Raw genomic sequence first — 17,469 nt, forward strand, 5'->3', positions numbered from 1 at the left:
TAAACACTATTTACTAAATTTTAAAGGAAATATCAATAAGTATGTTATTTCAGAGTCTTTGTATGTTCATCCTTGTATAGACTGTACTATTCTATTCTGCCTGGCTCCCTCTATCCTCTTCATCACCTTCCTTGTCACCCAGTCTGTTGAGTGTGAAACACCTAGCATAATTTAGTTAACTGAGGGTGTTACTTAGCAGATGAGGCACACACATAATCATCCAGGGGTGCAGTCTCATAATTAGAGGCATGGTCCACAAAATCCCCAACATTTGGTTATAGCCTGTTCAGAGAGTTACCATAAAACGAATCTGGCTTGCATACGCTGTATTACTAAACTGAATAAAGCAAATTGAAGTTAGTGCATTAATTCTAGAGCTGAGAAACTGTTTTATAAGAAACTGTAGCATAGACTGTATGTATAGGTGTGTGTGGCTTATTTCTAAAAGTTCAATATAGAAAAGAGCAAGCTGATTAAGGTTTACAAATTTAAATGTTTAATGGAATAATTTATCAATTGCATTGTACAGTCATTTAAGTTTACAGTCAGAAATGAAGAGAAGGAAAATATTTTTTAAAAAATAATTTAACAAAGTCAAGATAGACAGGACAGTGCCTGCTTCATAATGATTACATGTTTAACAAAGACTTTTTGGTACAGTTGGAAAAAATCACTTTAAAAAAATGTGCTGTCCTCTGGTCCACATACATGGTCCACGGTCATTTAAATTATTATATAAAAAGTTCTTTCCCAGCGGGATAAATAAGAGCTCATTTGCTATTAAAGTCCCTGCAATGAAAATATATCTGTACACCAATGTCAGAAAAACAACATTTTCCTTTGTGATAACATAAAACTGCATTTCAGCAGCTTAGTTCTCGAATACATTAACTGTTTGGAAAAAAAAAGGAGCTTATTACATTTTAATGATACTTAATTGAATACATTAGTGGAAAGCATCTTGTGTCCAGATGTTGGTCTTAAACTGATAATGCTGGAAACAATGAACGGGTCTGATAGCCTTATAAATTGATCCTTCTGTGCTTGTCGGGTTCCTCTGGGTCTGAAAAATAAAAGGCAGAAAAGTAAGTCATTTTTGTTTAACATAGATGTGCCTCCTGGAGATATCAAAAAAAACATTTACCAGATTACTAAGAGCTAAATAAAAGAATAAATAACAGTTGCACTTGACATTTAGTGAGGCTAACAATGCCATACGATACAGTTTTTTTTTTAAATATGTACTTAGAAGACATGTTACAGCAAACTGAAACCATAAACATTCTAATCAAGATAAAATTGAAGAAGTCTATTCGAGACCTAGGCAAAAGGATCATTCTACTCGCCTTTCATCATTGCAATTTTATTGGCCTTTAGGTGTCTGTTTTCAGGAGGCTGATCAGAAAACAAGTTAGTAAAATCTCCAACTAAATTTATACATAGGATACACATTCTATTATTCCTATTTTGCTTCATGTTTAGTAATCTGAGGGAACCCTTGCTGGCAAAAATATACTTCTCCTTCCCTGCGGTGGCAGATTTGAAAACACTGCATAAAAACTGAAAACTTCCATCTAGCAATGGTTATTTGTTTTACACTATACAAAGGTTGTCTGATTTAGCTTTAACAGTGCATTACTACTGCTTTTTTATGTTTTTTGTTTAATGCTATAATTGTGTTTTATATAGAAACAGAAAAATAAATCAACAGAAAGCATAAAGGTTTTTTGAAGAGGGCGGGTTGTTTTCAATAATCATGCCCATTACTGCTAAATGTATAGGATTGGGTTGACAAACCGTAAAAAATTTAGCAAAATCATAATTTTCTGTAATGAATAAATAATCAAATGATTATGATGAATAAAATCGAATATAAATCTAAACCTCTTCATTCTTCTCTAGTACATCTTTCTTTTGCTTATTGCTAAAAGAGACATAAAACTTTCACTACAGACTATGTCGAATATAGAGCACAACTTAATCTGGGGTAGAATTTCAAAACTTTAGTCTTCTCACTTTTAACAGTCAGACATCATTTAAAGTTGAAAAAAAACCCAAAAGGTTTTATATTAATGTGCTGAAAGGTTTCACACAACCATATATTGACTTTCAAGTTCTATAATGCCACTCTACCCCCTTGAGTGCTTATTTTCTTAAATGCAAGACAATTTTTTACTTCCCCTTCCTACATAAGGAAGTTGCTTGATACAGCCAAGTCTGCTACCTACAAATCCTTCTACATAATTAAAAAGTGTTTCTTTGGTAATAATAAGACCTTCTAGACTGAAGATTAAATCACCTTAATGTCAATTTGCTCCTTGTGGCATGTCTTTTGCTAATGCTCATGTGTGATGTAAGCATGCTGGAACATGGAGAAGCCCTTATTTGCCTTGCTGGCTAAGGGTCAACATAGTACATTTGTCATGAAAGCAACAGTCTATTTCAGTATTGATGCCCAACAAAAAAGCCTCCACTTTTACAAACAGTGTTTTAGGCATTATCCTGTGGCAAAAATAATTACCTATTTCACTATAAAAATTAAATCTATCAAAGAAAGAAAATTTTTTTTAATTGTTTGATTAAAATGGAGTCTATGGAAGACAACCTTCTTATAATTCAGAGCTTTCTGCCTAATTTGATTTTAATATATATTATTAGTTGCATAGTACATTACCATGATAAGAGTAGAAAAAATAAACATCGGCCGTAATGCCAACTTTTTTTTTTTCTTCTTCCCAACATTAGTAAAGGTTCATATAGTACTTCCTTAAAGCAATCATCCAAGTGCTTAATTGTTTTACATCAGTAGGTCATAGCAGGCAATACCAAGATGACCTCGAGTCATTTTAGAAATATACACCATATTGAATTTTATATTCATGCAGACCTATATTTAATCACCTTTTATGTAATTGGTTGCATTTAAAATGCTGATGGCCTTTGTCAAACGGTAAACCAATCATTGTTCTTGCTGGAAGGCAAATGTTCCCACAGCTAACATATTAATTAAACGTGTCCTCTCATAATGTAACTAGAGCAACACTATTTCTGTTATTACGCCTTTACAGTATGCTATCACAGTATGGAAATATAGCTTTTGCAGTAAGCATACATACAATTTGCTTTGTTCCATTATCCAGTGACTGACAAGGGAGGCTGTAATGTTCAGAACTTACTATTCCAGAAATCTTGTACATTTGTAACTGTAAAGTGGAAATTCCCTTTAAAATAAACCCTAAAATGCTAATCTACTTTTGAAAATCATTGACAAGACTAACCCCAGCAACTAGGCAGTCAATTAAATAGCACCCTAGAATATCTACTGTAATGTAATGGTAATCAGACTAAAATTGAAACCAAGCTAAAAAAAAACATTACAGTGCAGGATAGCAGAAAGAAATATTATAGTGCATTTAACTTGGAATAAAAGTCTTAATTATAGGGTGAGCTGGTTCACCTAGCATGATGATTTCCCACTTTGTTTGCTGATTCTGCTGATTTACAAGTTGATATAAACTATGCTAATAACATATTTTTTTCCAAAATCAATAGAAGAGAAAGCAGGTACAGGCAGAGAGATGTATTTTCATTACCAGTATTCTGCCTGAGAGGCAGCAAACAAATTGCACCATTTGCTATTAACTTAAAGGCAACAGTGATGTAAGTAATGGCTTCTGTGACCATTAAAACAAAAAGATCTGGTATATGTGTAGCTAAAATTTCAGCCAGGACACACTTTTGTTTTGAAAGAATTAAAGCTACAAAACTAGCACATTTGTGTCAGTTAATGCTCTGTGATGTCATTGGGTATAATTGGCGATGATATAGTAATATGTAACTTAGTGAAACCTGCGTATTACAACCAAATAATGTATATTAGAGTTCAATGGCCTATATGGCATTTTGGCCTTTATATGGTATTTGAATTCCTCTGTCACTTTTATTTTATTATATATCCTTATATTTTAAAATAAGGTGTACCTTTTGTCTAGATCGTTAGTCATGAAAATTGAAATTTATGTCTGAAATGCTATGTTTTACTTTTTAAATATATCTGAACAGTGCCAAAATCAAGGATCTGTTCATGAATAGACTTTACTTTTTTCTTTCATCTTAAATATATTGGAATGGGTTCTTAATAACATGAATTCATGAGACCCAGTTGTGCTCAGTAATAATAAAGTAAGTAATAATGTTTATCCAGCTATATGTACATTTATTTTAACAAACATGATGGAAGGTGCACATTTGCCTTATTTAGCTATTTTAGGGGAGCAAATCTGAACTGCAAATGCCCAATACTCCCATCTTATGTTAATTGATATTGAACAACAGGTGCTGCAGTATGAGGCTTGCTTTATAAAATCTCCTTCCAAATATTAATACTGGCTGTCATAAGTGAGGAAATCTCAATACACTGACAAAAAGGGCAGCACAAGGTATAGGGGGGTGTTAGATTTAGATAAACAAGTTTTATATTATATTATGTCATTTTTGGTTACATAAAAAATGCTGAAAATTAAAAGATGTGAAGAGCATTTGTAACAGTAATATCATATCTAGCTGCCTCTTTACTTGTAGATGTGAGGAACTAATTTTAAAACCAGGGACCTGGTGTTTATTGGCTGCTGCTTCGCTGGGTTGAGCCGCAGGAGGTGGTGCAGTCTGGGACTGGTTTTTTTTATCAGCTCATTTACGTGTCTGTAATCCCTAGTCCACGCACATGATCCAGCTGCAGGCAATAGCTCAGTTAAGTGGCTATTTAAGCCTGCCTCCTTCAACAGCCTGCGCTGGATTAGCTCTCTTGCTTGTCCAAGCCATCCAAATATCCTGTTCCTGATAATCCTGTCCAAGTATCCTGTCCTGTAAGTCTCCTTCACTGTCCTTGTTCCCCAGGTTCTGATTCCCCCGATTTTGCCCTTGGCCTGTTTTCTGGATTCCTGTTTGTCTGATGCCTGCCCTGACCTTGTTTCATGGACTTGATATGTTTGCTGCCTGCCCAGACCTTTTCCTGTTTTCAAACTTGTTTTTATGTCTGTCTCTGCATTTTTAATGTTTCTTTATTACATCTTTTTTAAAGGCTCTGTATGTTTTGTGGTAGTTACTGAAGACATAGGCTCCTCACAACTAGTTTAACTAGAATTTCTGACTGTAGTTAGTACTAGTGTTTCAGAGGCTAATTAGGGATAAGTAGTAACATACAAAGAAGAGATTTTTTTTTAAAAAAAATATTCAGTCATACTCTGCATCTACTGTATATACTCCATATCATTATATAGTATAACACACAGAACTGGAATCACGTCACAGGGATGGAATTATGGAACAACAAAGATCATGAAAGAGAACATTGAAGTAGCTCTACCACAGGGCTAAAAATGCCAGCTATCAGGAGACATTATTGGATAAATATCAATGTATGAAATTCACTGTATTATCAATTACATTTTCTGCTGTCTGTTGGCTTGCAAATTCTTTTTTTTTTTAATGAATTATAAGTCAACTTCAAATACGTGGTTTAACATTTTAATTAAGCACTATGGGAGGAACAATTTAGCTCACTACTGCTTCCACAATATCTCTTTGAATTAATCTAAGTAAAAAATTCTTGTTTATTTATGGGCAGCATAGGGGTATTGAGGTTAACATTACTGTCTTGCAGCTAAGGCTTTGATTCTGGCCAGGGAAATATCTGCTTTTATATGTCAATGTGTGTGTTTCTTGTCACACTGTCAACAAGTGCAGCTCCTCTGGGGCAGATGTGAATGGTGCATAATCTCTTTATAGTATTTCATATAACTATATAAATGGTATTTATGTTTTTGACTGGTAGCCAAGGTTCTACCAAATAATCTATGTTGAGTCCAAAGCCTTGGAATTTAATTAGCAATAGATAAAATATAGAAGACCAACAAAAAAGAAGCATAATATTCTGATTTATTTTTTAGAACCAGAAATATCATATCCTGCTACAAAGTAAGATTTGTTCTCTTGCAACAACACATTCAATATTGCTACTCTATAGGGAAGCAGAATGTTTAACTCTCTGGTGAGTTCTTTCAATGCTATCTTTGCAACCAAGAAATAGAGATTGAAGCTAAATGCCACTGAGGTGCTAGTTTGCAAATGTTCATTTTCAATTAATGCAATTACTTCAAGTATTCCTGCTGATGCACGTCAGTTAAATATTAATATAAAAGTCCCTTTCCAAGTTGCAAATGTTTTCAACACATGATAAGCGATCTAAAATTCTTAGGCTACGGTGATTGCAGACATAATGCTTTAATTACATTGTTAATCAGAGAGCAAATTGTATTTAAATTTGAAATGGTTTACATCTTAATAATATACAGCCTCCATTTATTTGAACTATTACTAATCCTAGATTACAAGGGGATGGTTTGTAAAACAAGCAATTAATTTGATACAGATAGAGATCCTTTCTGAAATACAAATCTTTTCATGTGACATACTACTAGGTTAAAAACCATAGGCTTTTATTACCTAGGACTGATAGCTGCAGAGATTAAAGTTTCAAAAAAGACAGATAGATACATGATTAGGTAGATAAAAAGGTACATTCTTAGAACTTATTCTAATAAAAAATATGTTTTAATTAGATTAATCAAAAGATATGCGAACCAAAGATAACCAATATTGTTTAAGTCATGTACATATAATTCTACAGTACAGAAAGGGTCAAAGCTCTCTTTTTTTTCTGGATTGCAGCAGCTACAATATGCCAAGAACCTGTTCCTTCCCTCCAAGTTCTTTAACTGCATATCTGGCACACTTGGAGGTCACACTTCCCAGAAACTACATACTGTATTCTGCTAAATTAAAAAAGAAATGCAGAACACTCTGTTATGGATCTGCTTAGACATCATCTACAAAGAATAAAGATCTATAAATAATATAGAATAATAAAGAAGTTACAATTTTATAGTCACACCCAAATATGTACATTCTTTTGTCACTGTGTATTTCTTAATGGGAAATTCAGACACACATTAATGCCCCATGACTATCTTTACGTCATCAGGTCAAGCTGTGATTAGCAAAAATGTTGATACAAAAAATATACATTAAAAAAACAGACATCTTTTTAAACACTATTTTATTCTGCAGCGGTAAATGTAAGGCCCATTTTATCACTAAAAATTGGAGGCAATATGTGAAAGGTGTACAAAGTGACAGGAAAGATATTATAGTATAGAAAAATATCATGAATATTAATATAGCTTAGCAGGGAAGCTGGAGGGTAGGAAGTGTAATGTAACATTAGAATGTAATGACATACCAAGAAGGAATGTGTCTGTGTGCAACCATGCACAATTGTGATATATATATATATATAAGTATAACAATATGATTTTTTTATTTAACTAACACATTCAGTAGATAAGCTTTAACCAGGTATGTTCTGCTTTTGTAAGAAAAAAAGTTAAATAAAATAGTTGGTATAAAATGAATTTTGTTGGGCACACAGAGAACATGGATCTAAGGCAAAATATGTGTAAATCCAATGTGTAAATCCAAGATCATCATTGTTTAATAAATCATATTCGAATTTGCTGTTGTGACTTTTTTCCACAGAGCTTAGGTATTGGTATTGGTAGTGTAAAAGATAAAGGACCATGGAAGATGGTTATAGTAAATACTTTATAATATTGATGGCATATTGCTGTAAGGCAACTTTACTCTGAACAAAGACACTTCCAGGTGGCATGTTATTTAAGAGGTATTTACCTCTTAAAGGGGATCAAAAACTCCTTTACCTTACTTTACCCATAGTTCTCTAAAGTAGATAGCCCATACGTAATTACTGAAGCAAGTATATTCACTCATGACAACCCAGTTTACCAGCTCAAAGTTTGCCATATTTCAATGTAGGAAAATTGCTGAAACAAAAACATAGTTAGATTTGGTGCAGTTGTCATTGGATGATCCTGGAGAGCTGGAGAAAACTATGACAACTATGCAAGTAAAATTCACATCCTCAGTAAGGAACGGCAGAGCATAGTAGTGATCTCTTGTGGAATTCTGGCTTTAGAATATTGCCTTGGGTTAGGCTGGCAAGTTCCTATTATTGTGAATAAATTCTGTAGTTATTTTACCCCATCTCTGTCTCCTGGTATTTTATTAAGGAAGGTTCAGTGGTTTGGCTCAAAGTGAAGGTCAGTTGAGGAGTCCCCTTGTCATGTTGTACGACTAAAGCTTCCATGCTTTAACCTATGAAGTAGCATACTATACTATACTAGTAACATATAGCCTATCAACATTTGAATGATTTGATTCGATACATTATGCACATTGATATTAGATTAGTTTAATATTGAAGGGAGTGTGATAAGTTCTTTATAATCAAATTTCATTGTGTCCGTGGTTTCCTTGTTGGCTTGTGGTTTTTCACATTGGTTTATATGGGATGCTGCTCAGGATGCAATTTTTAGATGAAAATAATACACTGTCATTTTATTTAGATTTAGTACCACATAGTGTTTTCATTGTATACATATTCCTATGGAACATTCATAAAGTGTGGAACCATATAGACAGATAAATATGTATTATGACAGTAAAAATGTAATGTTGTGGATAGAAAACATGGAAAGTTAAGTTGTCTGGTGTATGGTTACAGCTGCAATAGTTGGCTTGACTGTGAAATGGTTACTTTTTACACTTGACCAGATAATAACACTGCAGAGTGTAGAGCAACTGCTGGACTCACACCTTTGTGCTCTTCTCTGACAAGGTTAGTGATGTTGCTTCTCCGCTGTTTTAAGTAAGAGGAGAGTGAGATTTCTGAAGGCCTCTGATGTCTGTGTCAGAAGGATGTGTCTTGTGGGTTTGTTTAAAGGAGACTTGATTCTAGCAGATTTGTATTGCCATGGAATGGCCCTGCATGTATTAGTCAGAGCTCAGATGAAAAAGTGTGTTGTTTTTTTATCGATTAGTGCACAAAAACCCTGTTCAATGACAACTTCAAGTGTTCCTTGATCAAACTGTTGTGTGTATGCTGTTTGAAGAATAAAATACAGGTGCAGGCCTGGTTTAGTTGATATATCTAATAAATAAATAAATAATAATTTAATAAAATAAATGGTTTAGTTAAAAAAATCAGCTCATAAGATGTGTGCAAAACACAGACCCTTGAACTCACAATTTTTTAATCCCCCTTCAAAATGTGTCCACATAGAGGCAGTATACCACAGAACTCACAAACCAATTGTCAATCCAATCACCCTGGATCCAAGCAGAACAGAATAAGCAGAATTTAATAAGGCAGCATTCAGGTACAAATGAATGCTAAGAAATATCTTCCTACTTACGTCATGGCTTAGAAATTCAGTTTGGGTGGACTTATCCTGCTTGGCGATGGCACTTGTCTGTAAACTCTGAGCTTTTTTCTGCAAAATAAAATGAAACCGATTACCATCAAACATTCTACTTGACTGAATCTAAATGCAGCTATTTTGTTTGCACATAGCATGTTGTTACATTATTATCAGAAACTGTGATACTGCAATTCTGTTAGCTTTACACTTCTATCCCCATTTGATTATGCATTGCCAGCTGTTAATCTTCAGAATACTTGCTGTGGAATTAGTAAAGCCAAAGGTGATTTTTTTTTCAGCTGCATATTTACATGCCTTCCATTCAGTACACCTGCATCAATTCACAGTTTTGTAACAGTCAGTGGTCTTGAACAAGGAGCATGTGTCAGAACTGCTCTTTTCTTTATTTAAACATGCGGCTTTGGAAAATAATTTGACAATGTAAAAACAAAGAAGAGAACAAACTCTGCCAAGTCAACTTCACCTACAGACCCAATCTCATGCTCAGAAAATTATATTTGACAATGTAATACACAATCTGGCGTTTTGGTTTGCTTTTTTTTTCTTTTTTTGTAAGAGTGTTTTATGTGGGATAAAAGCTATTATCCAAAAACTGGTAATATTATATTTACAGTAAGTATGTGCTAGACATATAGCCAATATTTTGAACATGGCATTAGAATCATATATGATTATTGAGTTTCTTTAAAAAAGAAATTGTGATTCTTTTCATTGTTTTAATAATTATATTGTAAATGAATATAAAAATTAATCTATACTGATTGTGTATTCAGTATATCTACCTAGCTAGTAGCAAGCTTCATTCGAACAAGCAATTTATTTTAATTTTATTTTTTTTAAATTATTATTATGTTTTAATGGCATAAAAAACAAACATGATGATGCAAACCCTGTCCCAATGATCTTACATTCTGAGTAGGAACATAAGAAAAATCTTAGAAAAGGTAGCAATGCAGTAGTGCAGTAGTAGGAAGTTAAGCTGGGGCATAACTGCACACAATGATAGCTCCAGATCCCTATAAATAGTAGTGCAAATGTAGTGAATTCATGTTTGGATGTAGATAAACACATTAATGAGCATGTTGTTTTGCAGTACTTTGGAAAAGCAAGGTTTTATTGTGGTCTGCATGTTCTGGGAAAACAAAAAGGAAAAGTCAAATACGACTCCCAAGCAGCAGGTTTGATGTGATCAGTGTTAACTTTGATATTGTTGCCACCAATAGAAAAGAAGTAACAAGGTCTGATTCTGATAGTATGAAGATCAGCCTTGAGTTAAACATATCACATTTCAGTAGTAAAGTTAGAAGCATATGACCTAATGGAACTCCATTATAATTACAATTTGTATCATTTTGAGGGCTCATTTACTTTATTTGACTGGTCTACTACCATTTATAAAAAATAAAACAGCAAATATTTGATTGGCCACTACAGGCAACTGCACTGGTTCAGCTCAACCCCTATCTTAATAATGTAGCACACTGTCCTGTTAGGGTTCTTCCTGGCTTTTTCTTTTTTTTTTTTTAAATTGCCTAGATCTCAATCAGGCAGGTTTGATATTCCTTTGATCGAGGACTGCATCAGCCCTAGGGCCAAACAATCAAATTAGCCCTATGTGGGCATATTGGTGAAGGATCTCGCCAAACGAACAAATCTTATTGTGTATGGCCACCTTAAGGCCATGAATTATTAACTCTGTTATTTTCTCTGTAATAAGAAAACAGTACCTTGCACTTGATGGGTACTGAGGTACTGAATAAAACCATGATGATCCAAATTATGGAAAGACTCCTTTTCTATAAAACTCTAGAGCCCGAGCTTTCTAGATAATAGAGGCCAATCCTATACCTGTATGTTTTTGTTAGTGAGTGCAGGTAGTTGAATTATTAGGTATTCAATACAGAGGTGACAGATAGGGGGAAACCACTCTACCAGCAAGGGCATAAATAATAGGGAGGAAGGAAGGATGAAATATGGATTTCAGGCAGTGCAATCTATGTAGTGGTATAAAGTACATAGCAGAATGCAAAATCATTGTGAGAACATAGTTATGATGGGATTGTAAAAGCTAACAGAAAACAGCGGGAAGAAAATGGCTAAACTAGTACAGTACAGTTGGATCAGCCAGTTTAGATTTAAGATATGAAGTGCATAGTGGTATAAGTCCTATTTTATCCAGCATGACAAAATTACATTATGCAAGTGCCCTAAAATTGTAAAATAGCTGTCAAATAGCCCATACAACACTTTGTGGTTTATTTGCTTATAAACATGGGTAATAGATAACTATTTCTAGTGTCAACCCATTCATTATAACCCATCCCATATTGATTTGTTTTCCCTATACTAATTAATGTAAGAATTCATTAATATAATTATATAAAACAAAGTTAATATTTGTTTAATACGTTTCAGATGCCAACACAACAGACAATCAAGAAATAAAATGCAATGGTTTATAGTAAAATGCTCTATTTTTATAACCAGAAGCAAAGTTAGTTTATGGTTAATTCATTTATTATGTTATGCAAACTACATAGAAATGTAAACAGCAGTGTTAAAAATAGCAAAAGGTTTAAGACATAGGAAGAAAGTTCTTAGAGAAATGTACTTTATTTAATAATGCTCATCATTCTCCCTGGTATTGCATGCCTTTAACTAACCAGTAGCATATATTTAATGTACCACATGGGTAGTGTAGAAGCCAGGGATCACTGCAAGCCTTACAGGTAAAATGTCCAACAATAACAAATAGCACAATGTATCTCTTTTTGATAAACTATAGTGAGAAAGGTACATTCAAACTTCCAACCATTTGCTTTCCCCTTGAAACCAATTAGTGACCACCTATATCTTTAATGCTTATTTTAGAACTGAAGGGTGCAAAAGATCATTTTAAACTAGAATCATATGCTTGCAATGCAGAAACCCTGCAATGCAAATAATCAGTAACTTTCATGGCATTCCATTTATTCTAAACAAAAAGAGGCACTATTTTTTTTACCAAAAGGCTAATTAGAAAAGTGCAAATTGTAAGAACATTATAATAAAAGGCATTGTAGTCTTTTTATACAGAGCACAATATATATGTTTTTAATATAAAATGTTCATTTATTTTTGTGACTTTGCTCAGTAATAAACATAGCAACCAAAACCAAACTCTGTGAACTGTTTAGAAACAGAATGAGAAAAAAAGTATTTCTTTGGTAATATCTCCCCTAAATCCATCTGTGTTTTGGGTAAATGGCCACAGTAGCAAATTGTGTTGCGTCATGCTTGCAAGATATCACATGGACTTTGATGAAGACCTTTTGTAACTTTTTTTAAGGAAAAGTCCCAAACTTCTAATTTAAGCAGCTCTAATTATGTTGACTGTGCTAACCTTACACAACTCTAATTTTGAACTTTGTACGCTGAGTGTAATAAACTTGGAAAAGCATACATTCAAATACCTTTTTACATAAATTCATACATTACACCAACATGATGTAACAACAGTTCCCCATCCAACAGCTTTTGACATTAACAAATGTTAATAAAACTGGATAGCTGACATCAGATACTGACAGATATTGTCTTCCAATGTTCCAGCATCATTGTGCATAAAACAAAATCTATATATAATACAAAATCTCATTATTCATGAGATCCCTGAACTAACATCTCATGAACTGTTATTATTACAAATACCCAATTCCCCAAAGAGCTGTCTTTCCTTAAAAAATGCTACCCTAAAACAGCAGGCTCCATGAACACCTTAAATAGATCTCCACAAATTAGCCACTGTTAAACATCTTCTTAATCTACAGCCTTTTACTCACCACATTTCCCTCAATAGCTCTGACAGCTCCCTGAATTACTGCAGTACAACAGTGCAGTGCAAAATAAGGCACAGGTACAATAAAATCAGTTTCCATTAGATCAAATGCATTACTTGAACAGTTAATAGGAAAATAAATACTAAAATTTCACCTTGCAGCTCCATAACTACAGATTACCTTAGTCTGCAGAGTTGTGCTTTGTATGACCACTGAACCCTTCAGTGACTTTTTATATTCTTATATTTAATATTAGGGGTGTATTAAGTTATATAGCATAAATATATGATTTGAAATATAAATATAGTTGTCATATCCAAAGAAAACTGGGTCAATTTTTACAATCCGGCATAAGCTCCAAATCCCATCCATTAAATTTCTTTTATATATAATTACCTTACCAAGTACATTTCGTTTGTGTTAAATCACATCAACATGGTAATGTCTATACAATATTATATGTTCTTCCAAAAAGTTTGTTTTGGTTCCAGCAACACCTTAAAGGAGAAGGAAAGGCTAAGTCACTGGTGGGTGCCAAAATGTTAGGCACCCCCAAGTGACTTTAATCGCTTACCTTTTACCCCGGGCTGGTGCCCCTGTTAGGAGAAAACCGCACCAGCCCAGGGTACCTGTAGCGAGTGCTTCCTCTTCTTTATATGTTCTGTCTTCAGAATCCCTGGGCCCGTGCATGTGAGTGAAAAAGCCGTCTTTTTTGTTAAAGTTCGGCTTTTCACTCTACTGCGGATACACAAGCGCGCAAAGACAGAAGCAGCAAGAGGAGACACTCACTGCAGCTACCCCGGGCTGGTGCAGTTTTCTCCTAACAGAGGCACCAGCTCGGGGTACAAGGTAAGCGATTAAAGTCACTTGGGGGTGCCTAACATTTTGGCACCCCAAGTGTCTTAGCCTTTCCTTGTCCTTTAAATAATCTGTGCAATATCTGTAATATAAAGAATCTGCAAGCTGGTTAAGCACACCATGACTACTCTCGCTAACATTAAAACTCTCACTGATATTAATACCAGATATTTCGGTAAACTTATGGTCTATGAATTTTTGAGTTTGTCAGTTTGACTTTGTTTTTCTAAATTGAATAAACTTGCATAATAAATGCTCACTTATTTATATATATAAGGCAAACTCATTTAAATAAAATACCTGATATTTTTATCAAAAAATTCATTTTTGAAAATATTGCTTGACTTTGCCTAGGACAACTCCTATTTGACTAGATGGCAAATTTTTACATTGGATTTTTTTTTTCACTTAAATACTAGACAATCAAATTTTTTGAAACATAATTTGAATCATAAAAAAAAATCAAACTCAAACATTAATAAATCTTCCTCTTAATGAAACTTAAAATGTATCTTTTAAAAACTACATAGAGAGGATTCTAACCAAGCTAACCAATTTAAAACTGGACAAGAATTTCTCATTAATATTAACTGCTTTAAATCTATTCTGTCCCGATGCTCTTCAGATACAGCATAAACAAATGATTTAATATGTTTTGCCTTAGTTATAGATTTTTTTTCACCAGCATAACACAATGAAATTATGTTGTGTCCAAATACAACTACATAAATATTCTAGTACCTTTAACAATGTCTTTACTAATTAAATGAAATATAAAAGTAGGGCATGGAGCTCTAGCCTTAAAACAAAAGTTAGCATCATGCCAAAATCACAGATACTTCATCTAACCTTTCTGTAGTTCTCATTCCCCATATACCTATTCCCTGTGTAGTTTACTAATGGAACTCATATAATAATCACTGAAGTCTTTTTAATGCATACTTGAAATGCACAGGCCCAAAGCTCCACTGGTATTTTTTACATCCTAAAACTTCAAGGGAAGAAATATATCAAATGCTAAATGCATGTAGAATATTAAACTGTCCAAGGCAGGTTGGAACTGTCATATATTTATAGATTTCCAGTTTGGGATTTTTATTTTTTCTAAAGAGAGTGTAAAAATAGTTGAAAGAGCTCTTTTTTTATCTCCTGATCATATAACAGTTTCAACCATGGTAGAAATATTAGCAGACGTATATTCTGTGCATAACTGACAGATGACTCTTGAATGTAAAGTTAAACTGTATGAGAGCCACAGGATATAGAGAACTCCCATATTTATTATTAATACAGAAGGATGCATTTTCCTCAAAGTGCATGAGTAATGTCACAACACATAACACATAGATAAGGCACAGCTTTTACTCAAGTTGCTGGGACACCTTCAAAGGTGTATCACAGCTGAATACACACTCACAATATGGTGTTTATTCATTATCATTCAGGAATAATATTAAATAGTCATTGGAATGTATATATAAAGTTACCCCTTTCTCTAAAAATAAGTCACCAAGAAGTCCCATTATCACAGAAAAACACAAGGCTGAAGGCCAAGGGCTTTTACACAGATCATGGAACTCCAAGGTGACTTCTAATACCATCATATTTTACAAGGGGGGAATTTATTAATTCTTAATATTATAAGTTGCAGTAAGGCATTAGTAACTGTGTGCCAGGGAAACAAGTCCTTTCTTCTATATCTATTTTCAATATGAGCATTCTATTTATACAGTACTGACATACATTAATTTACACTAGTATACATCGTTCAGTGATGCTTTCAATCTAAAGTCCCTGTTGCATTAATATATAAGAGGAACTTTTGCTCTAAAGGTCAGCTGAGACAATTTTATCAGGAACCAATTAACCTGCCTGTATGTTTTTGGAGTGTGGGAGGAAACCAGAGTACCCTGAGGAAACAAGCATGGGAAGAACATAAAAACTCTATGCAGACAGTGCCTGACTGGAATCAAACCTAAGACCTCAGCGCTGAAAGGCAGCTGTCACTGTGCCACTATGAATAACTTTCACACATCCAAACATAGGGTTGAAGATAATGGGTCAATAATCCTGTATATTGACTTGTCACACATTTACGATCACCAGAGAATCCCTCAACTGTGATAGTGGGAAAAAATGGTCAATAATATGACCACCCTCCTAGTTACGTTCCTTTGACTTCTCAGTAATATACTAGAGAGTCTGATTATGCTGTGTCAGTCCTAGTGAAACAGCCAGTTTTTTATGATGTCAATGGCACCAATTATCCTTTATGTGTTTGGAACAGTTTCTAATTACGATACATGAATGTTACAATAAACTTTTCGGCAGAATATTTTACAGGTTAAACAATTGCAAATTACTGAAAGCAACTGCAACAAACAAAATAGAGATTTTGAGATTTATAGATATTTAATTAACACGGGCTGCTAGAGACTGGCAAATGTATTTGGCCATTGATTAAATCTCTTAAATTGTAGCATATTTTGTCCCAGATGATTAAAAATATAGTGCATTCTAGCAGAACAATTTCTTATGCTGAATAAATTACTCTGAGCGAAATTAGAATTTCCTAATTGAAAATGATATTATAAATCTGTTTATTCAAAATAGAGAGTGCAGAAACCTGCAGTTGGATTACGTACGATAGTCAGTGAACTCAGATAGGCAGCATCCTGATTATGGTCATATTTTTTAAATCCCTCATGCTGAAAGCACAATTTAATTCAGACTAATATTGGCCAACGTTTGTAGGTGACCTTGGAGGATAAGTAGCTCTTTTTCATCTGATATTCCCATTTTGAAATTGTAGCATGCTGTTCTATTACTTTTTGCTAAAGAACCTTGTACCTTTTTAATTGGAAAATCTTTAGTACAGGATTCTACATGATTAGTCTACAGAGGAAACTAGAATATCATGACGATAGTGCAATCATTTTACTTTATTAAAAGGTATATTTAAGTGCAAGGGGAGACCTGCCAGTTCACTACAAAGGCAGATAAGCATTCCATATTCTCTCATGACTGACTTTAGAAAAGCTCACACAATTCTTTTTTAGAGCAGACATGGTTGGAAAATGACAGGGTTTTTCTTTTTTCATTATTAGACTTGCTATTCCAATTTCCAGTTGCCGAATTCCTCAAAGATTACAATTTAAATTTATATCCCAATAAAAATGGTCATGCGCTAGAATAGTTTATCCATTTTCAGTTATGCAACATGAAACTTTTATTGCTATAAACATATAAGCTAATGTGTGTGTTATTTAAGAAATATTGGCAAAAACATCATGGGCCAGGGGCAGCAGTGGAAGCTACTACCATGCAGCTCGGTGAGGGAAAAATGAGTAGGGCAAAGATATTAGCAAATCAGTCAATTCCCTCTATGAAAAAAGAAGTTTTTTGTATATTGTGGCAGACAACAGACCACTTTT

At 33.8% G+C, this 17,469-nt stretch overlaps 1 protein-coding gene across 4 annotated transcripts in view; it reads right to left on the reverse strand.

Moving 5' to 3' along the window:
• Positions 1–476: 476 nt before the first annotated feature.
• ccser1 (coiled-coil serine rich protein 1) overlaps positions 477–17,469 on the reverse strand; it is a 425,689-nt gene continuing 408,696 nt past the window's right edge. For 3 of the 4 annotated variants that reach the window (XM_031903181.1, XM_002937237.5, XM_031903180.1), the window contains 2 exons: positions 9,333–9,410; positions 480–1,063 (listed from right to left, as the gene is read on the reverse strand). In XM_031903181.1, the coding sequence (XP_031759041.1) occupies positions 947–1,063; positions 9,333–9,410 (195 nt within the window). In that variant the 3' untranslated portion in view covers positions 480–946. Of the gene's footprint in view, positions 1,064–9,332; positions 9,411–17,469 lie in introns of all 4 variants that reach the window. The other variant, XM_012955484.3, reaches the window with a different exon arrangement.

The sequence above is a fragment of the Xenopus tropicalis genome, chromosome 1 (genome assembly GCF_000004195.4).
Source record: "Xenopus tropicalis strain Nigerian chromosome 1, UCB_Xtro_10.0, whole genome shotgun sequence".
Classification (NCBI taxonomy): domain Eukaryota; kingdom Metazoa; phylum Chordata; class Amphibia; order Anura; family Pipidae; genus Xenopus; species Xenopus tropicalis.